General features: G+C 40.2%; 2 protein-coding genes across 8 annotated transcripts in view; one reads left to right on the top strand and one right to left on the bottom strand.

Moving 5' to 3' along the window:
• Tomm70 (translocase of outer mitochondrial membrane 70) overlaps positions 1 to 11,114 on the top strand; it is a 31,145-nt gene extending 20,031 nt beyond the window's left edge. The window contains exons 6-12 of the mRNA XM_006995762.4: positions 641 to 848; positions 2,681 to 2,815; positions 3,811 to 3,918; positions 5,449 to 5,565; positions 6,718 to 6,815; positions 8,246 to 8,368; positions 10,663 to 11,114. Coding sequence (XP_006995824.1) covers positions 641 to 848; positions 2,681 to 2,815; positions 3,811 to 3,918; positions 5,449 to 5,565; positions 6,718 to 6,815; positions 8,246 to 8,368; positions 10,663 to 10,816 — 943 coding nt within the window. The 3' untranslated portion in view covers positions 10,817 to 11,114. The remainder of the gene's footprint in view (positions 1 to 640; positions 849 to 2,680; positions 2,816 to 3,810; positions 3,919 to 5,448; positions 5,566 to 6,717; positions 6,816 to 8,245; positions 8,369 to 10,662) is intronic.
• The window catches only part of Nit2 (nitrilase family member 2), a 28,848-nt gene that overhangs the window by 890 nt on the left and 4,136 nt on the right, over positions 1 to 23,822 (bottom strand). For 3 of the 7 annotated variants that reach the window (XM_006995763.4, XM_042259441.2, XM_042259440.2), the window contains exons 5-10: positions 21,902 to 21,995; positions 21,347 to 21,421; positions 20,176 to 20,254; positions 18,234 to 18,332; positions 15,904 to 15,959; positions 15,110 to 15,634 (exon numbers count right to left, since the gene is read on the bottom strand). In XM_006995763.4, the coding sequence (XP_006995825.1) occupies positions 15,543 to 15,634; positions 15,904 to 15,959; positions 18,234 to 18,332; positions 20,176 to 20,254; positions 21,347 to 21,421; positions 21,902 to 21,995 (495 nt within the window). In that variant the 3' untranslated portion in view covers positions 15,110 to 15,542. Of the gene's footprint in view, positions 1 to 669; positions 6,508 to 10,570; positions 11,039 to 15,109; positions 15,635 to 15,903; positions 15,960 to 18,233; positions 18,333 to 20,175; positions 20,255 to 21,346; positions 21,422 to 21,901; positions 21,996 to 23,822 lie in introns of those variants that run through there. The other 4 variants (XM_076549055.1, XM_076549053.1, XR_013043783.1 and 1 more) reach the window with 3 other exon arrangements.

Genomic DNA, 23,822 nt, shown 5'->3' on the forward strand with positions numbered 1-23,822 from the left:
GCTTTGTTTTTAAAGAGAGATCATTCTAGGGGCTCTGCAAGATCTCTTGTTGGGTAAAGGTGCTTGCCTCGCAAGTCTGGTGACATGAGCTAATTCTGGGTCTGCTTCTTAAGGTGGAACAATAAATCTATTTTTGAGACACTTCGGTGTTTTTACTTCTAGTTTTTCTTCCTTACTCACTCGATCCTCCACAAAACAATGATCTGTACAAAACACAGGCCTGGCCACTCTTCTTGCCTTGACTATTGACTATTTCCTTCCGTGTTCTTCTCTTATCCCTTGAATAGCTGTTGAGTACACTACTGATAGGCCCCAGACAGGAAGTAAGACAAGGTCCTCATCCGTATTACAGAAGAGTGTCTTTCTCATTAGCTCACCTCACATTACCTAATGTTAGAATCGGGGTACTAAGCATTCTGCCAGTGACCCTGCTGCTGCCTCTGCTTGAAAACTGTTTCTGGAGGTATCAAGAAAATCCTGCTGGTTAAGAAATCTCAGTCAGTTTAATCTCTAGCCCCAGCTCCAGTCCCATTCTGACGGATTAATATAGGAGGAAATGACAGTTTGGAGTGGCGTATGTGGCAAGTTTTAGCATTTGATCTTTCCTTAGTAATAATCTCCTGTTTGCTTTCATCTTCAGTTCTGGATATTTAAAAGCTAAACAGTATATGGAAGAAGAAAACTATGACAAGATCATAAGCGAATGCTCAAAGGAAATAGATGCTCAAGGCAAATACATGGCGGAAGCCTTACTACTGCGAGCCACCTTCTACCTGCTCATTGGCAGTGCCAATGCCGCCAAACCTGACTTAGATAAAGTCATCAGTTTGAAGGACGCTAATGTGAAGGTACGTTTGGAAATGTGTGTGCGTGTGGAAAGTCAGAAAGTGAACGTGATTTCTCTACAGTTGCATTGCTTGATACCTTAGCAAAGCTCCATACCTTTCGCTAGCACTTCTCTGAAAGGCTGTTTTTTATTTTGAGGAATCTGCATCTATTACTATTGGTGTAGTGAATCTGAAGGGGTACTATTTATCTTTAGGTAAGAAATAGACATCTTGTTTCTACAGCAGTTGCTACTATTAGCTCCCTCTTGTGGCTATGGCCTACTAAAAATTGTCTTTGGATAGTAGTGTCAGTGAATGATGCTCTTTGTTGTAAGTATTATTAAAATCCTTTTGAAATTAAATTCTCATATTGAAGTTACCCTACAAAATTTTCCTTAATTTCTTTTTGTGCTGATTTCCTAATTACTAAAACTATTGTATTCTGCTATAAAATATACATATTATTGCTTGAAGAAGAAACCTGTATTTATGATCATGACCTATAGCTTTAACAGAAAGGAGCAATAATATCTACTGTATGCCATGTATAAAAATTAACTCAAAAGGAACCAAAAACCTAAATGTAAGAACTAAATATAAAACTATTAGGAAAAACAGGATTTAATATTTGTTATCTTATAGTAGGAAGTGGTTTCTGAGATACGACACCTAAAATACAATTTCAAAAAAAAAAAAAAAAGGTGCCAGCAAGATGACTCAGTAGATAAAGACCTTGCTCCCAAAGCTGACGACTTGAGTTCAGTCTCTGAAGCCCCACGGGTAGAAGGAAGGGTGGACTCAAGCAAGTTGTCCTCTGACTTGCACACACATCATGTGGTAGATGCTTGTGCCACACATGATAAATAAATGAATGTGAAAAAGAGAAAAAGTGAGCCGGGCACGGTGGCCTGTACTTGGGTGTCTGAGGTTGGAGGATAACTTAAAGTAAGTCTGTGCTTGAAAGGACAGTTTCAGAAAACACCTTCCAGAGAATGGAAGAAAGTGTTCAAGAAGCTTTCCTATGATAAAGCCTTTGTAATCCAGAATAGAAGCTTAGAACCCACCAGTAAAAGGGAACCTAACCTGAGAATACACAAAAGATTTGGACAGCTCTCCAAAGACTGTTGTACAAATGACCAATGACAGCATGAGAAAGTGCTCCAGCACCACTGCCTGCTGGGACAGTGTCAACCAGAACTTTGGAAGACCTCTTCATTCCTAAAGCACAGGCAGTCAGACTCTAAATAAAAAACAGGGATTGTAACAAATACTGGTAAGAACATAGGGAAATTGGAACCATGTGTTGCTGGCAGGAATGTAAAATGGTAAGAGTCTTTGGAAATTAGTTTGGCAATTCTTAAAAAAGTTAAAACAAATAATTGCCTTATAATCTGAAAGCTGTTTCCAGGGAATTTAAGACATACATACATAACTGAATGTTCACAGCAGTATTACTCATGACAGTCAAAAGATAAAAATAACCTATATGTCCACTATCATTTAAATATTACTGTGCCATAAGCAGGAATGCTAATGCATGCCACACCAATGAAAATTCTAAATGAAAGGCAGAAAAGGAGCCATATGATATATGAAACATTCCAAATGTATAAATGTGAGGAAATAGAGATACATGGTTTCTGTTGGAGGCGTTTACTGTGTTTGTGAGCTCTTTGGGTACAATAAAATGCTCTGAAATTTGTAGTAATCAGTCTTCTGTTTAGTGAATGTACTACCAAACTTGCATACAGTCTTTAGCAGGGTGAACTTTATAGTAGGCATTACAGAATTTTTTTTATTCTAAATTGGATTTTAAAATTAACCAGGAGTGTTTTCTTATTTTGGGTGTGTAGCTTCGAGCAAATGCCCTTATCAAAAGAGGCACCATGTGCATGCAACAGCAGCAGCCTATGCTATCTACTCAGGATTTCAACATGGCTGCGGAAATCGATCCTCAGAACTCAGATGTTTATCACCACCGAGGACAGGTAGGTCTGTTGTTATCTGCAATTCTGGTCGATAACTTGGTAACTACATTTCAGAATTTCTTGAAGGTTAAGTATTTTGGAGATTGGATTGGATTTTACTTACATCTTGAATATTTATTATAGTTTTGGTATTATGGAAGATAGGGAAGGCAAAAATATATGGGCTTGGCAGATCAGCTAGTTGATTAGGTGTACCTGGGTTATAAATTTTTAGCGAGTAAACACTAATCCCACTTAATAAACATTGAAATGATTCTTTGTAATTACATGTATGTGTATGAGTGCAGGCTCCCAGGGAGGCCCGGGTATCAGATCCACAAGAGCTGGAGTGGTGGCAGTTGTAAGCTACCCAACACTATCCAGGGAGCCAAACACCCAGAACACACCCAGTCTAGTTTGCTTAAAATGACTTCTTACAGTACAGTGTAGTAGAAGAGAGGACCAGTTCCTATAACAACTAAAACTATTTGTTCATTTATTTTAGACCTAAGTCTTTCCTGTTGTGCAAGCTCATCTGAGCATACAGTCCTTGTGCCTCAGCAGCCCGAGTACTGGGATTGCAGATGCATCTGACTTGAAGTTCTTTATCGGGGAGAATTTTGTCCAGTGTTTCTGAAAGGTGTTACATGGTGTTGAAATGACACTTAAAAATTCTTGCCATTTCTATCTTTATTTTTAGAGTCTTGAAGTTAATTGAATGGTGATTATATAAAGTCTAGTCTACTTTGAAATGTACAGAGGCACATACATTTTTTACATTTCTTATTTTTTATCCAAATTGCAGTGAAAAATGGACTGTCATGTTTTATTTTTAAATCGTACATGTTTTGAGTTTTTAGAATTATGACTTGTTTTCCTTCAAAGTAATTTTATGTTGAATAATTAATAAATGCTGAGCATTAACTGATAATAGGAGAGAAATAGAGAAATGTAGTGCAAGTTTAAATGTTGAGCCTTTTATTTTGATTGCATTTAATTATGTATTCTTTCCTTAGCTGAAAATTCTGCTGGATCTAGTTGAAGAAGCAGTGGCAGATTTTGATGCGTGTATTAGATTAAGACCCAAGTTTGCTCTGGCACAGGCTCAGAAATGTTTTGCATTGGTAGGTGCTGCTTTCACTTGTGATTTTATAAGCACCATTTGTATTTCTTCGTATTCCACAAAGTGAATATCTCATTGTCCACAGCATCATGTTGTTCTCAGATGGTAAACTCAGGGAGGAAGGAGGTTTGAAGCATGTTATTTGACACACAGCTGACCTTGGACTCACAACCCTCCTGCCTCAGCCTCTCATGCTGTTGTTGCACGTGTGCACCACACACCAACTCCTGATTTTATAACAGAATTCCTTCTCTTCCGTAAACTAGTTTAAAGGATTCAAAAACAATTTGAGGAAATAATTTATAGTCATGACATGACTTAACTGCTTCTGCTTTCCCTATGACCAGTCCTAAAATAATTTTCTCTTTATTGAAAGTTGTTATAAATATTTATAAGTTTAAGATGAAAATAAAATTGCTACGTTAAAAAGTCTGTAGATAGGCTATAGCTTGGTGGTAAAGTGTGTAAAGACTTAACACGTATATGGTCCTTGTTTTGAATTTTGGCACTGCAGAAAAGTGCATAAATCAAAATTATGGTATAGGCGGAGTTTTCCTGTCCTGGCAGTACTCCCAAATAACCTCTCAGAATCTTAGTATTAATTATAAATGCTCAGCCGATAGCCCAGGCTTACTACTAACTAACTCTTATGACTTAGACTAACCAATTTCTGTTAATCTATGTGCTGCTGTGAAGCTCATGGCATTTACCTCTCTGGCATATCTTGCTTCCTCTCCATCTAGCTGGTGACTACTGGCCTATCAGCTTTTTATTAAACCAGTGTGAGCAACAGATCTTTACAATATACAAAAGGATCATTTCACAGCATTATGCCATCTATATGCTTAGTTAACATCTTAGTTTTCTGTTGCTGTGAAGAGACACCATAACCAAGGCAGCTTAGAAAAGAAAGCATTTAATTGAGTGCTACATTTTGAAAGGGTGTCCATTATCATCATCATGTCAGGGAGCATGGCAGAAGACAGGCAGGCATGGTGCTGGAACAGTGGTTCAGAGCTCACATCTGAGCCATGGGAGGGAGGGAGGGAGGGAGGGAGGGAGGGAGGGAGGGAGGGAGGGAGGGAGGGAGGGAGGGAGGGAGGGAGAGAGAGAGAGAGAGAGAGAGAGAAAGAAACTGGGCCTGGCATGGACATTTGAAACCTCAAAGCCCACCCCCAGTGACACAGCTCCAATAAGGCCACACCTCCTAATCCTCCCCACAAAAAAAGTAAGAACTGAGCATTCAGATTTATAACCCTATGAAGGCCATTCTCATTCAAACCACCGCAAGGCCTTAAGAGTTTCTCTGCTTTCTTCAGCACATACAGTGGTCCTGTAGTCCTAACATAGTGTTTGATTCTCTGCTGCTGAGTTGCTTGTTCCTTGGAGTCTTTTTGGATACACCAAATTGTATTAACAAGTGACCTGCTTTTCTGGAAATGCTTTTGTAATGTTTTGTATCTTTTATAATATGTTAAGATTCCAGAAGTTTCTTTAGCTCTTTGACTGGGTTGTTCTGATTTTTAAACAGTATCGCCAGGCATATACAGCAAACAATTCTTCACAAGTCCAGGCAGCTATGAAAGGTTTTGAAGAGGTCATAAAGAAATTTCCAAGGTGTGCCGAAGGCTATGCACTTTATGCCCAGGTAAGTGTAAATATTTTTTTAAGAACTGCATTCGTAAACTGGATCCCATGTGGAATTGTGCTAGCCTGATCACAGTTTCTGTGGATGTAGGCAGTGTTGTTTCTGCTTTGATTGTTATGGTCCTGAGTCATACAGTCTGGAAACTGACACTAAGCTCAGAAGGCAGAGAAGCTCTGGGCAAGCATTTCTCTTGTGCTTTTAGTAGGACTGGATTGGCAAAATTGCCTCCAGAAAATTTACTCTTTACTTAAATGATAGGGAAAATATCCATGGAATGGGGGTCTTTTTGCTCTATCAAAGCCCTTTAAATGGTTATCTAAGCTGTAATTGTTTACTTTCTCTTTTGTTTGTTTAAAATCTCGTTAATTAGCATACAAAGTAACCCTTTTGATTGCTGTTTTACTTTTATGCTACATGTATTCTGTTTACCCATTTGTCTCTCAAACCTCTTTTTACACATTAGTGGTCCGCTTTCTAGTTTCATGACCTGTAACCATGTACTTATACTCATGTATAAACATATAAAAATTCAACGCTTGGTTATGCACATGAGATAGATCATGTGATATTTGTCTTTCTGAGTCTAGTTTACATCACATAATAAAATAGTTTTCAGAACTATTTACTTAATGAAATTGCCTGTCATCCTTGCACAGGAGAACATACAGGATACAGGATCAATTTTGTTTTAACTCTCAATGCTTGGGTTAGGTGCTAGCACATCTCCAAGTTAATATGCTCTGGTAGCCATGAAAATCTGATGACAGTGAACATACATTTATAATGCACCCTTTGAAATGAGTCTAGCCCTTAGACTAATTCCCTTACTATTACTATAATACGTACAAGTATAGACTTGTGAAAATGTGATGAGATAGCTATCGTTAAAGTAGGCTCCTGGGTTCTTCAGCTCCCACACTGTCTGATTTCATTTAGCTACTCCTGAAAAGACAGGACGGTTAGGATCACATAGTTATAGTAGGCACAACCTAAAAACTTGAATAATTAAGATGTCAAGTTTAAACTGGCTTAAATCAATTTCAAACAGTAATTTGATGGTAAATAAACTTAAATATTTAATAAACAGTATACTTTTAACTTTCAGGTTAGCGATTACATTAATATATATAACTGAAGTTTCTCTTCACATAGGCATTAACAGATCAACAACAATTTGGTAAAGCTGATGAAATGTATGATAAATGTATTGATTTGGAACCAGATAATGCTACAACTTATGTTCATAAAGGGTATGTATTTTTCTGGTTCTGTTTGTTCCAATAAGACACTAACATTTCTTTCACAGTAATAGAGTATTTCTTTTAGCCTTACAGAAATGATTCAGAGTAGACATATCAATGAATGAATTGATTGATTTCTTACAGTATGTAAATTTTTTAGCATGTGATATGTGTGCATGTGTGATATGTGTGAATGTGGACACATGCTTGCCATGATGGATGTGAGGGGACAGTTCTCACTTTACACCTTGTCTGTGTCAGCCTCCCCAACCAAAATGGGGGAATTTATTAAACAGTATTTGAAAACAGTGGTCGTAGATTGTTCCGTGATACGCAGCCTAAATTTACCAATAGTTTGTAAGTTCATAATATTTCTGCTATGACTAACTATGAAACTAGTCATTTTAATTGTAGTATGTTGTGGAAGACTCTTGGGATGCAAGCTTGTTGGTGTGTTTGTTTGGAGACAGCCTTATTATGTAGTCCTAGCTAACTTTGAATGCATGAAGATCACTTCCATCTGCCTTGCAAGTGCTGGGATTAAAGTGGGTACCATCATGGCCATCTGCAAAACTAATTTGTAGTGTGTGTGTGTGTGTGTGTGTGTGTGTGTGTGTGTGTGTGTGTTGTTGTTGTTGTTGTTGTTGTTGCAGGAAAATAAGCTATATAAAAATTAAAATACAGAGAAGCTGAGGCAGAAGGATCTTAAGTTTGAAGCCAACCTGAGCTAGTGAGAACCTTTCCCAAAAAATTAAGCTTAAAATAATTATTGTATTTGTTAGATATTTGGGTGGAGTGTAAGGGGGGAAAAAACTAAAATTAAGTCTGGATGGGACTGGAGAGATTGCTCAGCAGTTAAGAACAGTACTTATTTTCCAGAGGACCCAAGTTGAGATCCCAACATCCATGTCATCAGGCAACTCTAAACTACCTATAACTCCAGCTCCAGGGGATCTGACACCCTCTTTGGCCTCTATTAGAACTTGAACATATGTGTCAAGAAGCACACATAAACATAAAAATAAAGAGTAGAAAAGAGATAATGAAATGAGACCCAGACACACAACATTCCCCTGGGACCTGAGGCCAGGAGTAAAACTAGGACTGGATTCCACAGTCAAAACCGGTTCCAGGACGAGGGTGGAAGGGAGAGAGGTAGGGACTTGGAAGCAGTCAGTCACTCTTGGTGTTTCCATACAAAATCAGTTGTCCCTCTTTCTTAGAAATAGAGAGGCAATAAGTTTCGACCATGATCTGTGGCTACAATTCACCATCAGAAGTCAGGACCGAAAGCCTCCAGGGTGGTGTTGACTGTGTTCTGTTTTAGTCTGCTTTTCCTTAGGAATTAAGTTATGTGTTTATGGAGGGCAGAAACCAAACCATACCTTTCTATTTCTGTCAGTACTGGGTCCATCTAACTGCCCTTTTTTTATTCCCAGTTTACTTCAACTTCAGTGGAAGCAAGATTTGGACAAAGGTTTGGAGCTTATCAGCAAAGCTATTGAAATTGACAACAAATGTGATTTTGCATATGAAACCATGGGAACCATTGAAGTGCAGAGGTAATTTCTAGAGTTTCTTCTTAGAAATGTAATGAAGCGCCATAGATTTTGGGTTTTGTTCTCATTTCATACATTTGATTATCAATCGATAGCCATTAAATTTTTAAACTTTGCTGGACTTTTGATGCACACTTCCCTAAAAATTAGGGACATTGGATTTGCCTCATTTCATTATTTTTCCAAATTAAAAGTTATATTTGTAAAAGCTGTCATGCTTGTCCCTTAAAAAGTGAGACTGGGTCTTTATGTATGGTGTATGATTTCTTTTTTCACTTTGATTGTTCCTGTGGGAAGACCAGAAACCCCTGGTTTAGTCGGTGTCAGTTACAAGGAACACAGCCAGGCCAAAGTGGGTTCTGGATCCTGCTACAAAGAAGCAACCAGCCAAGAAACTGGACAAGTTGTACCATCTTCTGAATTTTCACGAAAACCTTGGTTTGGCTGGATTTCTTACAGCTCTGACTTCCCATTATTTGTTTTGTGTAACTATTTACCAAGAATTGCACTTAAGATCGTTGACTCTTGACAGCTATGTATGTAGTGGACTATACCATCTTAATACTGGCATTTCCTCCAGTACATATTCTAGACCAAGTACTGAAGGTCAGTGTCTTCCAAATCTCACTTCTGTTGACCTACTCCCCTGTCTTTTTATGATCCCAATATACGATTAAAGAGTACAGAAACTAATAGTCAGGCTGACGAGGCTAACAAAGTCACCCTGAGATATTAGTGAGGACAGATTTGAGTCCATACTTCACTGAGGTCAAGGTGACTAATCTTGCCACTATCACTTGTCAGGAGTCAGCACAGGTCTTCCTAGTTCCTATTGGCTGCCCTTCCTGTGGCTCTCTTTCCTCCAAAAGACTGGTGAACATTGTGGTTCTTCTGGTGGCGGGTATATACAAATACCTATTCTTAACTACTAGTTACTGCAAATAAAATAATGTTTTACTAGGATAGAAGAGTGGTTCCTAATTATGCTTGAGCAAAGCTCTGGATTCTTCTTAGATTAGTACATATAAAAACACATCACATTTAATTTAAGGTATTCATAGACATTGCCTTAAAAGGATGAGGGTTGAGGGAATTTTATGAGTTAAACTGTACTTTGGAAGTCCATTGGGAATAGAGCTAAGTTGATAGAATGCTTGCCCAGAATACCTGTGGTCCTGAGTCCATTCCCCAGCACTACAACTGGGTATGGGGACAGACTTCTGAAAGAACTCTGGAGGTTGAGGCAGAAGGATCAGAGAAGTTCAGGGTTCTTCTAGGCTACATAGGGAGTTTTAGGTAAGGCTGGGCTAGAAATCTTGTCTCAAAAAGGGAAAGAGTTCATTGTAAATCCTACCTTAAAATTGAATGATTGGCATTGCTGGTTCTGCTAAATTTTGTAGGTCTGTAGCTACTGAAAAGATAGCCCCATATGAACTCCTAAAGTAGTTAATTATGTTAGCCATATGCTGTAGGAAGATAAATATGGTTACCTTTAGGGGTTCTTACAGTCTAACTGACAGTTACATAATATTGACTTTGATAACAGTTGTTTCTTAGTAACTATAAAATTTACATAAATGTAAGAGGTAGTAAACTTTGTTAGCCACAGCATGTTCATCCATTTATTAGTTGAGGGAACTGAAAGGTACCCATCAGTGAGCTAGTAGATGGTGTGAACATTGATCAGCCTATGAATATAGGGACAGTAGAACTCTGGGGAATATTGGGAATAAAGTGGTTAATTCTTCTGGGAAGAGAAGGTGGGGGGAGTATTTTGTGTAAAGTTACACTGTTTGAAGTAGGTCCTAGAAGGCAAAGATTTGAGGTTTGGCATGATTAAGGAACTGAGATTGACCTGTGACTACATAGAAGTTCACAGGTTTGAGCATTTGGGGGTAAGAGATGAGCTAATAAGAGTGTGGGCTTACGTGGTCCTTTAAGGGGCAGGCCTCTGAGGGCTACTAGTGTTCTCTGAGGTTTTTGCCACAAGTCTCACATTTCAGCAGAAACATGGAGACTTCTATGGCCCCAGGAAGAATTGTGGTTTTTAAATAATATTTTAATTGCCCTAATCTTACCGTATTTAAACGAAGGATACAAGATAATATAGAATAGTATTTTTAAGAATAGTTAGACTTCATTGGTACTTTCAGTGTGCTGTGCTAGGCACTCTCATTTATTATGAAAAAAGCCATTTTATTAGAATTATAGTTGAAGGCTTCATGCAGCACAGTTAAACTTTATTGGTCATTGAAAAGTGCTTGTTAAAGACTCTGAAATTTTGATTTTTTTTTTAGAGGAAACATGGAGAAAGCCATTGACATGTTCAACAAAGCTATCAACCTGGCCAAATCAGAAATGGAGATGGCTCATCTGTATTCACTTTGCGATGCTGCCCATGCCCAGACAGAAGTAGCAAAGAAATATGGATTAAAACCACCGACATTATAAAACCAAGGGGAAAGCAGACTGACTCTTTTTAAAAGAAGTTTACCCCCTTCAACTGAACCCTGAACACACTGTCATGAACTGTGTTGAATGGTGGAACTCCAGATCCCTTTGTGATGTTGTCATTCATTACATCTGTTTCATGTTTAGGTGTTGTGGGCGTGGCTGCTGAAGGAAGTTTGCAGTCTCGCAGCTTTTATTCCCTGTGCAACAAGAGCTTAGAACCTGTTAAAGGGATATGAAAACAAACCTGTAGAATACAAACAGTAATTGGCCATGCAAATAAAAACTTTGATTTGTTGATTTGCTTTTTTTATATTGGGGTGGGGATTATGTTCTGATTTTGTTTTTATAGCTGTTTGTATAATATGAGTGTTTTATAGTATGTTGGTCTTTAACAAAGTAAGTGCTGTAAAATAGACTTCTTTTATATTCAATTAATCCTTTTTAATTTTTTTGAAGGATGAAAAGCTTCAATATGGATTTCAGTAAAATTGAAAGACTTTAAGCTATTGTCAGCATGCACAGTGCCTCTGATTCTGTAGTACTTTAGTAAATTATGCAGAAGCAAACTATTCTGATTGATACTTGTACGGGAAGACTATTAATGAGGGACTGAACAAGGAAGGTAAGATAAGAGATGTGTATATAATTGCCCGTGCCTATTCCATAGTAAGTACTATTTAATAGTGTGCTTTTTAAAGAAAGTGGGTGTATGTGAACAACCCACATACAGATGGAGTACATGTGATGATATATAGGAATATTTAATTAGTTTAAATTTTTTAGTGACAGAAATATGGTAAAGGTTCAAAAAGGATGTCAGTCCTGGAGCCAGAGCATACTTTTTTGAAATGACAAGTTTAATGCTTTAGCTGTGGCTGTATTAACTTAAGGGATTTTGAGCCAGTATTTTCAGAGCTGTCCAATACATAGAGTACTTTTTGTATTGAGGTAACCTTGACCTCTAAGGACTGTGGTCCATGTCCACATCTCCAGGGATACTGACAGCTGACTTTACTTTTGTTCTGTTCATTTTTATCTGTACCTCATCCTCTTTGGAATCACTAAGGTATGTTTCCATTCATTACTTTCACAGACTATCCTTTTGCTTATTTATATGCTGGATTTTTCTGGTGTGTGTGTGGGGAGGGGGTGCGGATTCTTAGAGTCTGTTTCCAAGATCCAGGACAGGTAGAGGTTTATTTACCTGAAATGATTTAAAAAACGAGCAAGTCTGTTGAGACTTATGGACATGACGTCTAACTATAGTTTACATGGTTGAGAGGAAAGGAGCATTTTACACTCTTATTTAAAAGGGTGCTTCATCCCACCGAAACCAAATGATTCTGTCTACAAAGGCTGTCTTTTTAGAAACTATTAGAAATGACTCCTCTTTCAAAGGTAGTCTTTGGACAATATTGGTAAGCCTGTGGCTGATTTCAGTAGGGGCAGTTAATATAATTTAAGGTGATTGATTGGGATAATGGAAAGTTGGAGAGCTCTTCGTTTTGTTCTGAAATAATTCTCCAATGATGATAACCCTAAATACAGGAATGTCCTACATCTCTGAATGTGACCTCTTCGCTTAAAAAGTTTTTTTTTTTATGTGCATGGCTGTATTTACATTGATACTGACATTTTTCTACTCTGCTCCTTTCTTTCTTGGGGCTGGGTAGGAAACAATGAAGCATGTGCCATTCAATCCTGTCATTCCAAATACTCACCAACTTTTTTGCCTGTTGTGAACATATTTGAAACTGCACTAAAGCTGCATCTGTCTGTATCTTTTCTTTTGTAAATGGCTTCACATGTAAATTCACAAAATAAATACTACATTCAAGCTTTTCTATCTATTCTTGTAACAGAGATAGGTAGTTTGTTCATTTATTAACTAATACCCTTTTCAGTCAGTCTCTTGTTGGTTAAAACTAACTTTGTAAATAGACATATACAAGTTTGTATTAGTATGGTTGGGAAAATCCTACGACTATTCATTCCTGTAACAATGAAACAAAGCTCTCTGGAGAGCAGTAGCTGAAGAACCCCTTCCTTCGTCCTTTATCTGTATCTTATACTTGTACAGCAGCCTAGAAAACCACCTGTTAGATGTTGTCGTGGAGCTCCGTTCTTCATACTGTTTAGGGGGTGGACTTGTGATTGTAAGCTAAAGCCATAAATGTCAGAGCACACCAAATAAAGTCTTAGTGATTTGGGGTTTGATACACAACAGAAAAAGAACAAACTTCAAAAGGAGATAAAGGAGGGCTGGAGGGGGTTGGTTTCTGCACCCATATGTGGCAGCTCACAAACTGTCTGTAACTAGCTGTAGATCTAGCTTCTAGAGTCAGGCACCAGACACATGTGCTGTGCAAACATGCATGCAGGCAAAATAAGTAAACACCTAAAAATAATCATTTAAAAAAATAAAAAATAACTTGTCCTTCATGAAAATGCACAATGTTTGTTCTTCAAATAATTCTTTAAAAAATGAAAATTATACAGGTGGATGTTACAGGGATACACCTGTAATCCCACCTCTTAGGAGGCAGAGGCAGGTGAATCTCCATGAGTTCAAAGTCAGCCTGGTCTACAAAGTGAATTCCAGAACAGCCATGGTGGGTACACAGAAACCCTGTCTCAAGGGGGGGAAAAGTTAGTTGGCATGGTGGCAGAAGCCTGTAATCTCAGCACTGAGGAAGCAGAGATAGGAAGGTCACATGACAAGACACAAAATAATGAAATACTAAGAATGGGTGAAGTTCCAGCTGTGTGGGAAAGAACGTGTGTAGCAGTGAAGTCTGTTTAATCCCCAGTGTGGGAAGTAGGAAACTGTCAAACAATACTTGAAAAAGAATTTATATCAAAATAGATAAGCAACTTAATACTTGATAAAGCCATAAAAATATGGGCAAAAGGTATTAACTGGTACTTCACCAAAGACACATGTGAAAAGAGGTTAGTACCAGTCATTAGATAAATCAATTTTCAGAAATATCTTTTGTCTTACTGTATGAGGCATACATGTAGAAGGCAACTTTGTAGAATTGGCTCCTTCCATCATAGGTTCCATGGACTGAACTAGGTTATCAGGCCTGCAAAGCCACTGAGTCATCTCACCAGCCCAAGAAATATTAAACTTAACAGTGAAGAAGCTGGTCATGGCATGGTGCCTGTAATCCCAGCACTGGGGAGGCGGATGTAAGAGAACTCCAAGTTCAAAGCCAGTATAGGCTATATAGCAAGGCACATCTCCAAAAAAGAAAGTGTAATAAAAATTGAACCATTCCGAGTGTCAATGAGGATAGAGAATAGGGGACAGCTAGAATTCATACAATTGTTGGCAGCAGTATAAAATGGTATGACCATTATGGAAAACAGTTTAACAGTGAAGTAGATATTTGAACCCACCACTCCACTCCTAAAGACATGAAAACCTTTGTTTCTAACTCTTTGATTTGAAAGCCGCGAAGAACTCAGATGTCCATCAAGGAATACATCTCTGATGCACAGGTAAGATAAACTGTACCAATAAAAGTACTAGGTTGTAATTCACTTTTTACATAATTCTAGAAAATTCAAAGTACTCTGTGGTGGGAAAGCTTACCAGTCGTTGAACAGCTAGAGAGGTTACAAGATTATAGGAGGACTGGAGAGATGGTAAAGGTGCTTACTGCTCCCTGGTCTCTGGGGGAGGACCTGAGTTCAATTCCTGTCGCCCACAATGGGCAGCTCATGAATACTTCTAACTCAAACTCCGGGGGGATTTCCTCTGGCCTCTGAGCGCCTGACATCTCTACACATGCACATGAATAATATATTTTTAAAGCTTATAGGAAACTTCTAGTACACATACTCACTTTCTTGATTGGTATTTCATAGTTTTATATGTGTACCAAATTTTACCAAATCATATATTTCATTTTTTAGTCACTTGATTTTGTTACTCTTCTGTGAGTAACCACAGTAAGACTGACTAGCTATCTCGCTATCTATCTTAAGTTTTGACTTAACCAGTATGGTAAATAGCTATTATATATTGAATCAGTTGTGTTAGAGCAGTATTGTACAGGCCACGGAGCCCAGCTGCACATCTGTTACTGTTTAAAAGCAACATGTTAAACTCCATTGTTTTCTTTTTTGTGGACTTTTTATTTCTATTTGTCTTACTGCTTTTATTTCTATTTGTCTTTTGCTTGTTGGTTTTGATTTTCACTTTTGTAGAGTTTTTTGTTTTTGGAAGAGAAAACAAAGTTGAATGGGGGGGGAGTTGGAGAGGGGGAAAACATCAAAATATATTGTATGAAAACCAATTTTAATAAAAATGTTTTTTAAAACATTTGGGATATTAGCACTGTGGAAATCAGTATTCCTACAAGAGTCCTTTTTCTCAGACAGCTGAGTATCACACCTTGACCAGCCTACCACTAGCTACACAGACAATCAAGAATGCTTAGTCTTCAGGTTTTAATTGTACAAAAGGTTCTTAAGACTGAAATGCCTAAGAACCACCAGCCTAAGTAATTCTTTATAAGGGGAGCTAGAACATCATACCAAGGAAATTTAAAGAAAAGTCTTCACTCTATAAGGGGCTTGTGATGCAGATCAGTGGTGGAATTAACGTGTGTAAGGCTGGGTTCATTTCCCCAGCACTGTCCCTAAAAAGGCTTTAGTAAAGTTGATTATCGTACAGAGTACCATCCTGCTTGTGATATGTCGGGAACAAACTTCAGGGCTTCTTTGTCTCTACTGCATAAAGGTCTGCTCTTTTCTGTTTTAAAACGGGAATTTGCTGCCGAATTTCAGCCAGCTTCTTCAGGTCTGCAAAAACAGGAACATGCATGATGAATAATTTGCAGCTCCTTACCAACCAAGGAGATTCTTTCGCAGACTAAAAACAACCAGTCTTAGCAAGTGACTCAGTAACATTCGCCTCATCTGGATGCTGTTGTCCTGGCGCTGGTCCCGGGCTCAATTCAAACCAAACAAAGCCCAGTGAGACAGAGACCCAGAGCTCGTCAGAACCAGTTCCAAAATATCAACCAGAATAGAAGAGCAGGACACCTGAACCACAGCAGTGCAGATCTTACCTATGTCTGAGTATAGGATCATTTCCTCAGTGCCAGCTTTGGTTAGGACCTGTCCCCTGAAGGAGATTGAGAGAATGAATTGAGATTCACTGACATCTGGTGATAGTCAAATTCTCAATATTTTTTTCCTTGTCTAACAGGCCAAAAGAAAGACTTCTAAAACAAGTATAAAACGGTATAAATTCGGGGCCTACTATTTATGTTGTTTAATAAACTGCACACTGCTAGAAAATGATAGCTATTCTATGATTATAAATATATGGGAATAGAGCTATCAATAATCAACAGGAAGTACCAATACTACTTCCTGATGAAGCCCCTTCCAAGGATGGTCTCCATCAGTTCCTCATACCATCCCAGCTGCTACGCACCTGAGGGTAGTGTGGCTGGGCCTGTGCAGGACCCAGATCTACTAGAACAGTGTTTCTCAACCTGTGGGTCATTAACCCTTTGAGGGTTGAATGACCCTTTCACAGGGGTCACCTAAGACCATAGGCAAACAGAGTAAATCAGTTATATAGTAGTGACGAAAATAACTTTCTGGTTGGGGTCCCCACCACATGAGGAACTGTATTGAAGGGTCGCAGCCTTAGGAAGGTTGAGAACCACTGCCCTAGAGCCTCTACATGTGTGGCTAAGATCCCTGGCTCCCTATGCTAATGAGTTCTGGTTCAGACTGGAGGGGAAGACTAGCTCACAAAGTCTGAATAAAAGTGGTAAGGGTCTATACACTGGCAGGAGCAACAGCCCTTCAAAAGTCCAGGGGAAGGCTAATCAGAAAACTATTTCCAGTACTCAGCCTTTTGGCCCAGCTCAGGAGCTCAAAAACACACATCTAGAGAAATTATTAAGAAATAATTAAGAAATTATTAAATTATTAAGTTTATTATGACATATTAGAATAATATGTCATAACAAACCATCTGGCATAACTGTACTCATCAGTCACAAAACTGGAAAGGATGAACCACTAATACCATTAGTTTCACTTGATTAAATCCTCTTTTCTAATTCCCACCCATCTGTCCTACCAAATTCAAAGTTCTTTCTCTATGTAACCCCCAGGCACCAATCACCTTAATGTCAGCATAGGCCTGAGGGCACCAAAACCCTTCAAAAGAAATAAAAGGGATAGCACATGCAATTCCTCTTCAGAAACAGCCACTCTAGGTAGCAATCAGAATTGGCTGTAGAGCCTGTCACCAACATCTAGACAGGAACATGACAGAAGCCAGCCTAACCCTTCCAGTTCTCCAGTGCCCATAAACCCTGGTGTGGAACTACTGAGAATCAGTCGTCACATCTTGTGAAGCCTCTGCATCACACACACACACACACACACACACACACACACACACACACACTGTGGAAACCCTCTTGGGACCCCTTAGGGATATTTAAACTTTAAACTCTTGGTTTGATGACTGGTCTGTTTATTCTGAAATTGTAGAAATGCTTTTGTGTGTGAGCGTGTACATACACAGAAGTACCATGGACTAAAGCCAAATTCTGAAGTCCAAAGTTCTAGTAGGGACGCATGTCTGAGTTGAAATCCTATGTGTGAATGTACGCTGTAAACTTAGACCTGCAGTTGCCCGCCGTGTGGCTTATCCATGGAGAAAACTCTGCTACTGGACAGATGTTTTATGTTCACATAAGGTAAAATGCTTTACCTTTTCACAGGGGACAGCTAGTTTCCTCTAACCCAGCGGTTCTCACCCTTCCTAATGCTGTGACCCTTCAATATGGTTCCTCATGTTGTGCTGACCCCAACCATAAAATTGTTTTCACTGCTACTTCATAACTAATTTTGCTGTTACAGATAATATATATAATAATTATATATAATAAAATATATGCACATAATGCAAATATCTGATATACAGGATACCTGATAAGAGATCCCTGCAAAAGGGTCATGACCCACAGATTGAGAATCATTGCTTTAACTCACTCCCCTATCTTTCTAATTGTTACATGGGGAGTAACATTTTTGCCTTATTTCTCATTCCTACCCTGGGACCGGTCACTTAGCCTAAATTTTAGCCAAAAGCAAAGAATTCTGGAATCTTTTACTAAAACCAACTGCCTACCCCACTGCTGCTGCCTTCCTTATTTTGTATGATTGCCAGACAGCTCCTTAGACAAGCAAAAGAGGACAAAGGCCGAGGACAACCTGGCAAGCAGGATGGCTTTCCTCACAGGGATTGGAAGTGGAAGCCCCCTTATGCCTGTTGGGATATGTGGGTAAAAGAGAGGAGGCGTTTCAGGGGACACAATCCTGTGTCATCTTTCAGTTTCCAGCTGAGCGCAGCCTAAGACACACTCACCAAGGATCCACAACAGTGCTGTGTCCCCAGACCACATATGAGGCTTTGTCATCCCGGGCAGGAGAGGCTGTAGCCACATACACCTGGTTATCAACAGCCCTGTAGTCAACAGACAGAAAGCAAATACCTTACACTTTGTAGACCTGCAATGTGTTTTTTGTTTGTTTGTTTTTTGTTTGTTTGTTTGTTTTGTTTTGAGACAGGTTTTCTTTGTGTAGCTTTGGAGCCTGTCCTAGAATTTACTCTGTAGACCAGGCTGGCCTCGAACTCACAGAGATCTGCTTGCCTCTGCTTCCCAAATGCTGGGATTAAAGGCATGCACCACCACTGCCCAGATGCAATATGTTTCTATCCAGGTGTATACAGTTATTAAAAAAAAAAAAAAGACAGAAACTATGAAAACACTGGAAGAAAACATAGGAAAAGGCTTCTGGACATTGGAATGAGCAATGATTTTTAGGAATAAGACACAAAAATAGGCACATGGGATTATGATCAAACTAAGACAGCAAATGAAGGTACCAAGAATGGCAAGAAAACCTCCAGGAAGGAGAAATATATACAAATATGTAGCTGACATCTCTAAAATCTCAATATCACAAGACAACCCAATTTCAAAATGGTGAAGCATGTTTGTAACTCCACCAGTCAGGAGGCTGAAGCAGGAGGACTCAGAGTTCAAAGTCAGCCTGGCCTACTTATTGAGACTCAAGGGAGAGCAACAGAGCTAAATAGGTATCAAAAAGAAGCCAAGCAAATAGTGCTACAATTCAGGGCCGGAATGTCCTCCAAAGGCCCATCTGAGGCTGGGTCCTCAGCCCACAGCACTCCTGGCAGGGGAGCTAGTACAACTTTTATAGGGAGTAAGTCACAGAGGCAGAAATCAGGCTCTTGGGGGTACCCTGGAAGAACACGGGGACCCCAGCCCCTCCTCTCTCCCTTTTCTGCCTGGGGTGAAAAGGCCCCCACTACACTCTCCAGTCAAGTGAAATGAACCCTCTGAAAGCAGGGCCAAGATACAATGCCCATCCTTCTAAGTTCTTTATCTAGGGCATTCTGTCACAATGATGGACAGCTGACAAACACAAATGGCCAACATAAATATTTTTTAAAATGCTCAATATCACTAATCATCAGGCAAATGCAATTCAAAACCATGATGACCAACCACAAACTGCCTCACTCTAGTTCAAATGGCTGTTATCAAGAAGCCTAAGGGTAAGAATCCCAGTGAGGGTGTGGAGAAGAAAACCACTACTAATGTGACTGTGAGTTAGCACAGCCATTGTGGGAAGCAGTAGAGTTTCCTCCAAAAGTTGTAAACAGAACATGTGGTCCAGAAATCCTACTGAAAGGTATAAATCCAAATGAAATAGAATAGCACGTGAAAAAAATCATCTGAACCCCAGCATTGCTGGACTATTCACAAGAGCCAAGAAATGGTAACATCCTGTGTCTGTTAACTGACGAGTAGATCAAGATTGTACCTATGTACAACAGAATGGCGCTTAGCCATTGCAACACACACAGAGAGAGAGAGAGAGAGAGAGAGAGAGAGAGAGAGAGAGAGAGAGAGGGAGGGAGGGAGGGAGGGAGGGAGGGAGGGAGGGAGGGAGGGAGGGGGAGGGAGAGAGAGAGAGAGAGAGAGAGAGAGAGAGAGAGAGAGAGAGAGAGAGAGAGAGAGAGAGAGAGAGAGAGAGAGAGAGAAACATATGTACAATCTAAAATAAATTGATTTTATAAGCCAGGCATGGCACAGGCCTTTAATCCTAGCATCTTCAGAGGGCACTGCTACGGCATTGGAGACCATATCCAGCCGAGCTCTTTGTGCAGATTCACCCTTTCTAAATGCATCTGGATGCCAGGACAGGCTGGGTCAGGGGCAGGATTCCATTTAAGGCTGATACTCCATCACCACTGAGATGCTTGATTCCTTTCTTACCGGGCTCGCTGGAGCAACTCCCAGTGGGCAGGTCCAGTGGTCAGATTGAAAGCTCCAGGATACACCAGGAGCTGGCAGCCTCCAGGCATGAAAGAAGAAAATGCAATGTTGAGCACGCGATGACTCTGGCCCCACCCTGCATTCCTTATCCAACAGAGCCAAACTCAAACTCTTCCACACACAACAAGAGGTCCGTCGGGTAAGACACAGACAGACGCGACTCTGAATTTAAAAGTCTTAGAGCTATTTCCTATGAAGCACAGCCACAAGAAAAATGAGCTGGATGGCTGACATCGGAACTTGCGCCTGCACTTTTAAAAAGTGGAGAGCTGTAATCAAAACGTTGCTCGGCGCCAGATGGTCAGCACCGCACAGTGAGGTGTGTCATGTGACTTTCCAGCCGACTGGGGCAGTACAGTTTCCGACACTGTTATGCCCAGAATGCACGCGCCGCATCTGCTGAACAGCTGTCAGGTCATCCGTACCACTTCACTTAGGTAAGTGGCAGTGGTTTCAGTGCCCTCGTAAGGACACTGGGATGTGCTGAACGCCGCGAGACGGGCTTTGTAAGTTCTCTCCTTGGTCCTCCTTCAGAGCAGTTCTCTGAGGGAGCTAGAAACCACACCTCTTTAGAGAGGAAAAATGAGGGATGAAAGTGCTGTACCAACTAAGGGGAAGGGCTAGAACCAGAATTCGGATCTCCTGACTTGGCTCATTCTACTTTACAAACAGGAGGTCTTGTCCAGACCAGAATATTACTGACTGTATATGTGAGGTCTGAACTCCAAGAGGGTACAGACCATTGCTCCATTTCCAGTGAACCCCTGTAACTTCAGCACAGTGACAGGAGGGAGGCAGAGGGTGGAGAGGATATTCGGGAACAAAGCTTCTGCTTTGGCTACACAGTGTCTGAGATCATATCCCCCAAACCATATCATCAGCAGAAGTCTGTTTAGCAAGCTGGTGTGGTAGAGCTGGACATGAATACATTCACACTCTACCGCCAAGATTTTGTGCATTTGTGCAGATTTTCTGTGTTTTTGTTTGTCTGTTTTGTTTTGGTTCTTTTGAGCAACTTCATGTTAAGGGCTCCCTTCATGCCACAGGACCATCCATCGCAGAATCAAACCTCCAAGGAGCTTCCCAACCCACCTGTATATTATTATCTCACCTTTCTGTGCATAGATTTGTGCAAGTTCTGCGAAGCGCATATCGTAGCAGATGCCCAGGCCTACTTTGCAGTAAGCTGTTTCCAAACAGAAAACACACCCATGAGAAGTGAATCTCCGGTAGCACGGGGCAGAAGGGTAAACCTTCTCTGATCACAAAACACTGACAGGGAAGAATTGCTATGGGACTCCTCTATAGAGACAATGTGTATGTTCAATCCCATTGGGATATCATCTCAAAGATATCATTCACCACCTCAGGACAGCTATGAGAAGTTCCTTGTGAGTCATGCACACTATCTAAGTAGGGTGTGTCAATTGTGGCCCAACAGGAACACTGTGGATGGTCAGGAGGCTGTAACCCAATGGAAGAGAAACATCATGTCAAAACCCTGGGTTTCCATTCTGTCCAAACTTTCTAGACCTCTGACTCCTTACCTTCCCCAATTCTGAACTTTTAGGGATGCTAAGTGAAAAAGGCGGGGACAGACATAGAAGGAAAAGTACCTGCTCCTCTCTTCTGGGATTTCTAAGAGGCAAACGTATCTGGTACGTACGAGTGTCAAATGTGGAGAGACTGTCACCGGGACTCAATGTTTTAGATTCTTGAAATGTAATTTTCCCAGGAACATCAATGTCAAAGAGATGGATCTGCATCACAAATAATTGATTTGGTTACCCCTTTCCCTACAGGCCTCACAGCAGTACTGGCGGATGTCTCACTGTGGTCAGATATGGAAATACTCTTAAGATTGACAATACAAACATTACCCCGTTTGCCCATATTGCACCTACAAGCTGACGGACATCGAATCCCTATTGCTCTGTGTGGGATCTCAGGCACAGCATTAAACAATAGGTTTATATAATCTTGTATTTAAATAAGAGTATTAAATAACCTTGTTTCCGGTCTCTGAAGGAACAGGTTCACTATTTCCACCTATTCCATCTACTAAAGGAAAATGGGAAAATGATGTGGGTTTTAGCACCTGTTTTCTACAGGTGTGCAGTATGCACGGTCTCCTCATGGGATGTACTATGTTGCTTTTACTCACTATAAATGCTCAGGAAGATTTCTCAGAATCAGAATCAAATTGATGAAACTGGTAAAAGAGGAGGAGACACTTGGGAGGCAGAGACAGGCGTAGCTCTGTAAGTCTGAGGCCAGCCTGGTCTACAAGAATAGCCAGGGCTAAGCAGAGACCCTGTATCAAAAAAACCAACAACGACAGCAAAGAAAACAAAAAGAATGTGTAGCATTTAAAACAGGCAAGCTGTTGGGCAGTGGTGGCGCACGCCTTTAATCCCAGCACTCGGGAGGCAGAGCCAGGCAGATCTTTGTGAGTTCGAGGCCAGCCTGGTCTACAGAGGGAGTTCCAGGAAAGACTCCAAAGCTACACAGAGAAACCCTGTCTCAAAAAAAACTAAAAAACAAACAAACAAACAAAAAACCAATAGGCAAGCTGGCATGGGGGCACATGCCTGTAATCCTAGAACTAAGGATGCTCACACACGGCGATTGCCACAAGTTCAAGGCCAGTCTGAACTACTTGAATTTAAAGCCAGCCTAGGTTACACAGAAAGACCCTGTCTTCAAACAAAACAAAGCAAAACAAAATCCCGGTAAAATTTTGCAAAACAAAGTCAGCAATGCATATATAATAATGCATCTCTTCCAAATGAGACTTTTTTTTTTTGAGACAGGGTTTCTCTGTGTAGCCCTGGATGTCCTAGAACTTGTTCTGTAGACCAGGCTGGCCTTGAACTCAAAGATCGGCCTGCCTCTGACTTCCGAGTCTTGGGATTAAAGGTGTGTACCACCATCACCTGGCTAAAATGAACTTTTTTCCAGGAAAGCAAATGCAGCTTGATATCAGAAAATCAACCGATGTACTTTATCACATGAGAAAAGGGAAGGCGACCCCAAAGATGCACACTGAGCATTAGTCAACTTAGGCTGAGGAATGGTGGCAGTGATTAAACTCAGGCCATACCCGTGCCACATAAGCACTCCACCACTAAGGTGTGTCCGGCCTGTACCTGGTGAACTTCTACAATCAACCATGATTTTAAAAACGAAACAACAAGACTCTGCCATGAAAGGAACTCTTTTCATCTCATAGTCATACGAAACAATCCTAAAACAATCATCATATTTAGGGGAAAAATGATGAACGTGTTCCTTCTGAGACTGGAAACCAGATAAGGACACCTGTTACTTACTGGTGGTATTCCTGAGATCCTACATGGAGCAACAAGAAAAAAAAAAAGGTGAAGTACGGAAGTAGGAGAAAGAAAGAACGAGGCTGTCTTTCTCAGATTATATAACTGGCACCCAAAATGAAATTAGGAGAATTAATGGGTAAGTTCAGTAAAGTAACGTTGCTACATACACCACCAGTAGTTTAAGGATTAATTACATTTTTACATCCTAGCAAGAAACAGAAAAGGGAAGATGATGGGATCTGTACCCCCCGA

The sequence above is a fragment of the Peromyscus maniculatus genome, chromosome 12 (genome assembly GCF_049852395.1).
Source record: "Peromyscus maniculatus bairdii isolate BWxNUB_F1_BW_parent chromosome 12, HU_Pman_BW_mat_3.1, whole genome shotgun sequence".
NCBI classification, from domain to species: Eukaryota; Metazoa; Chordata; class Mammalia; order Rodentia; family Cricetidae; genus Peromyscus; species Peromyscus maniculatus.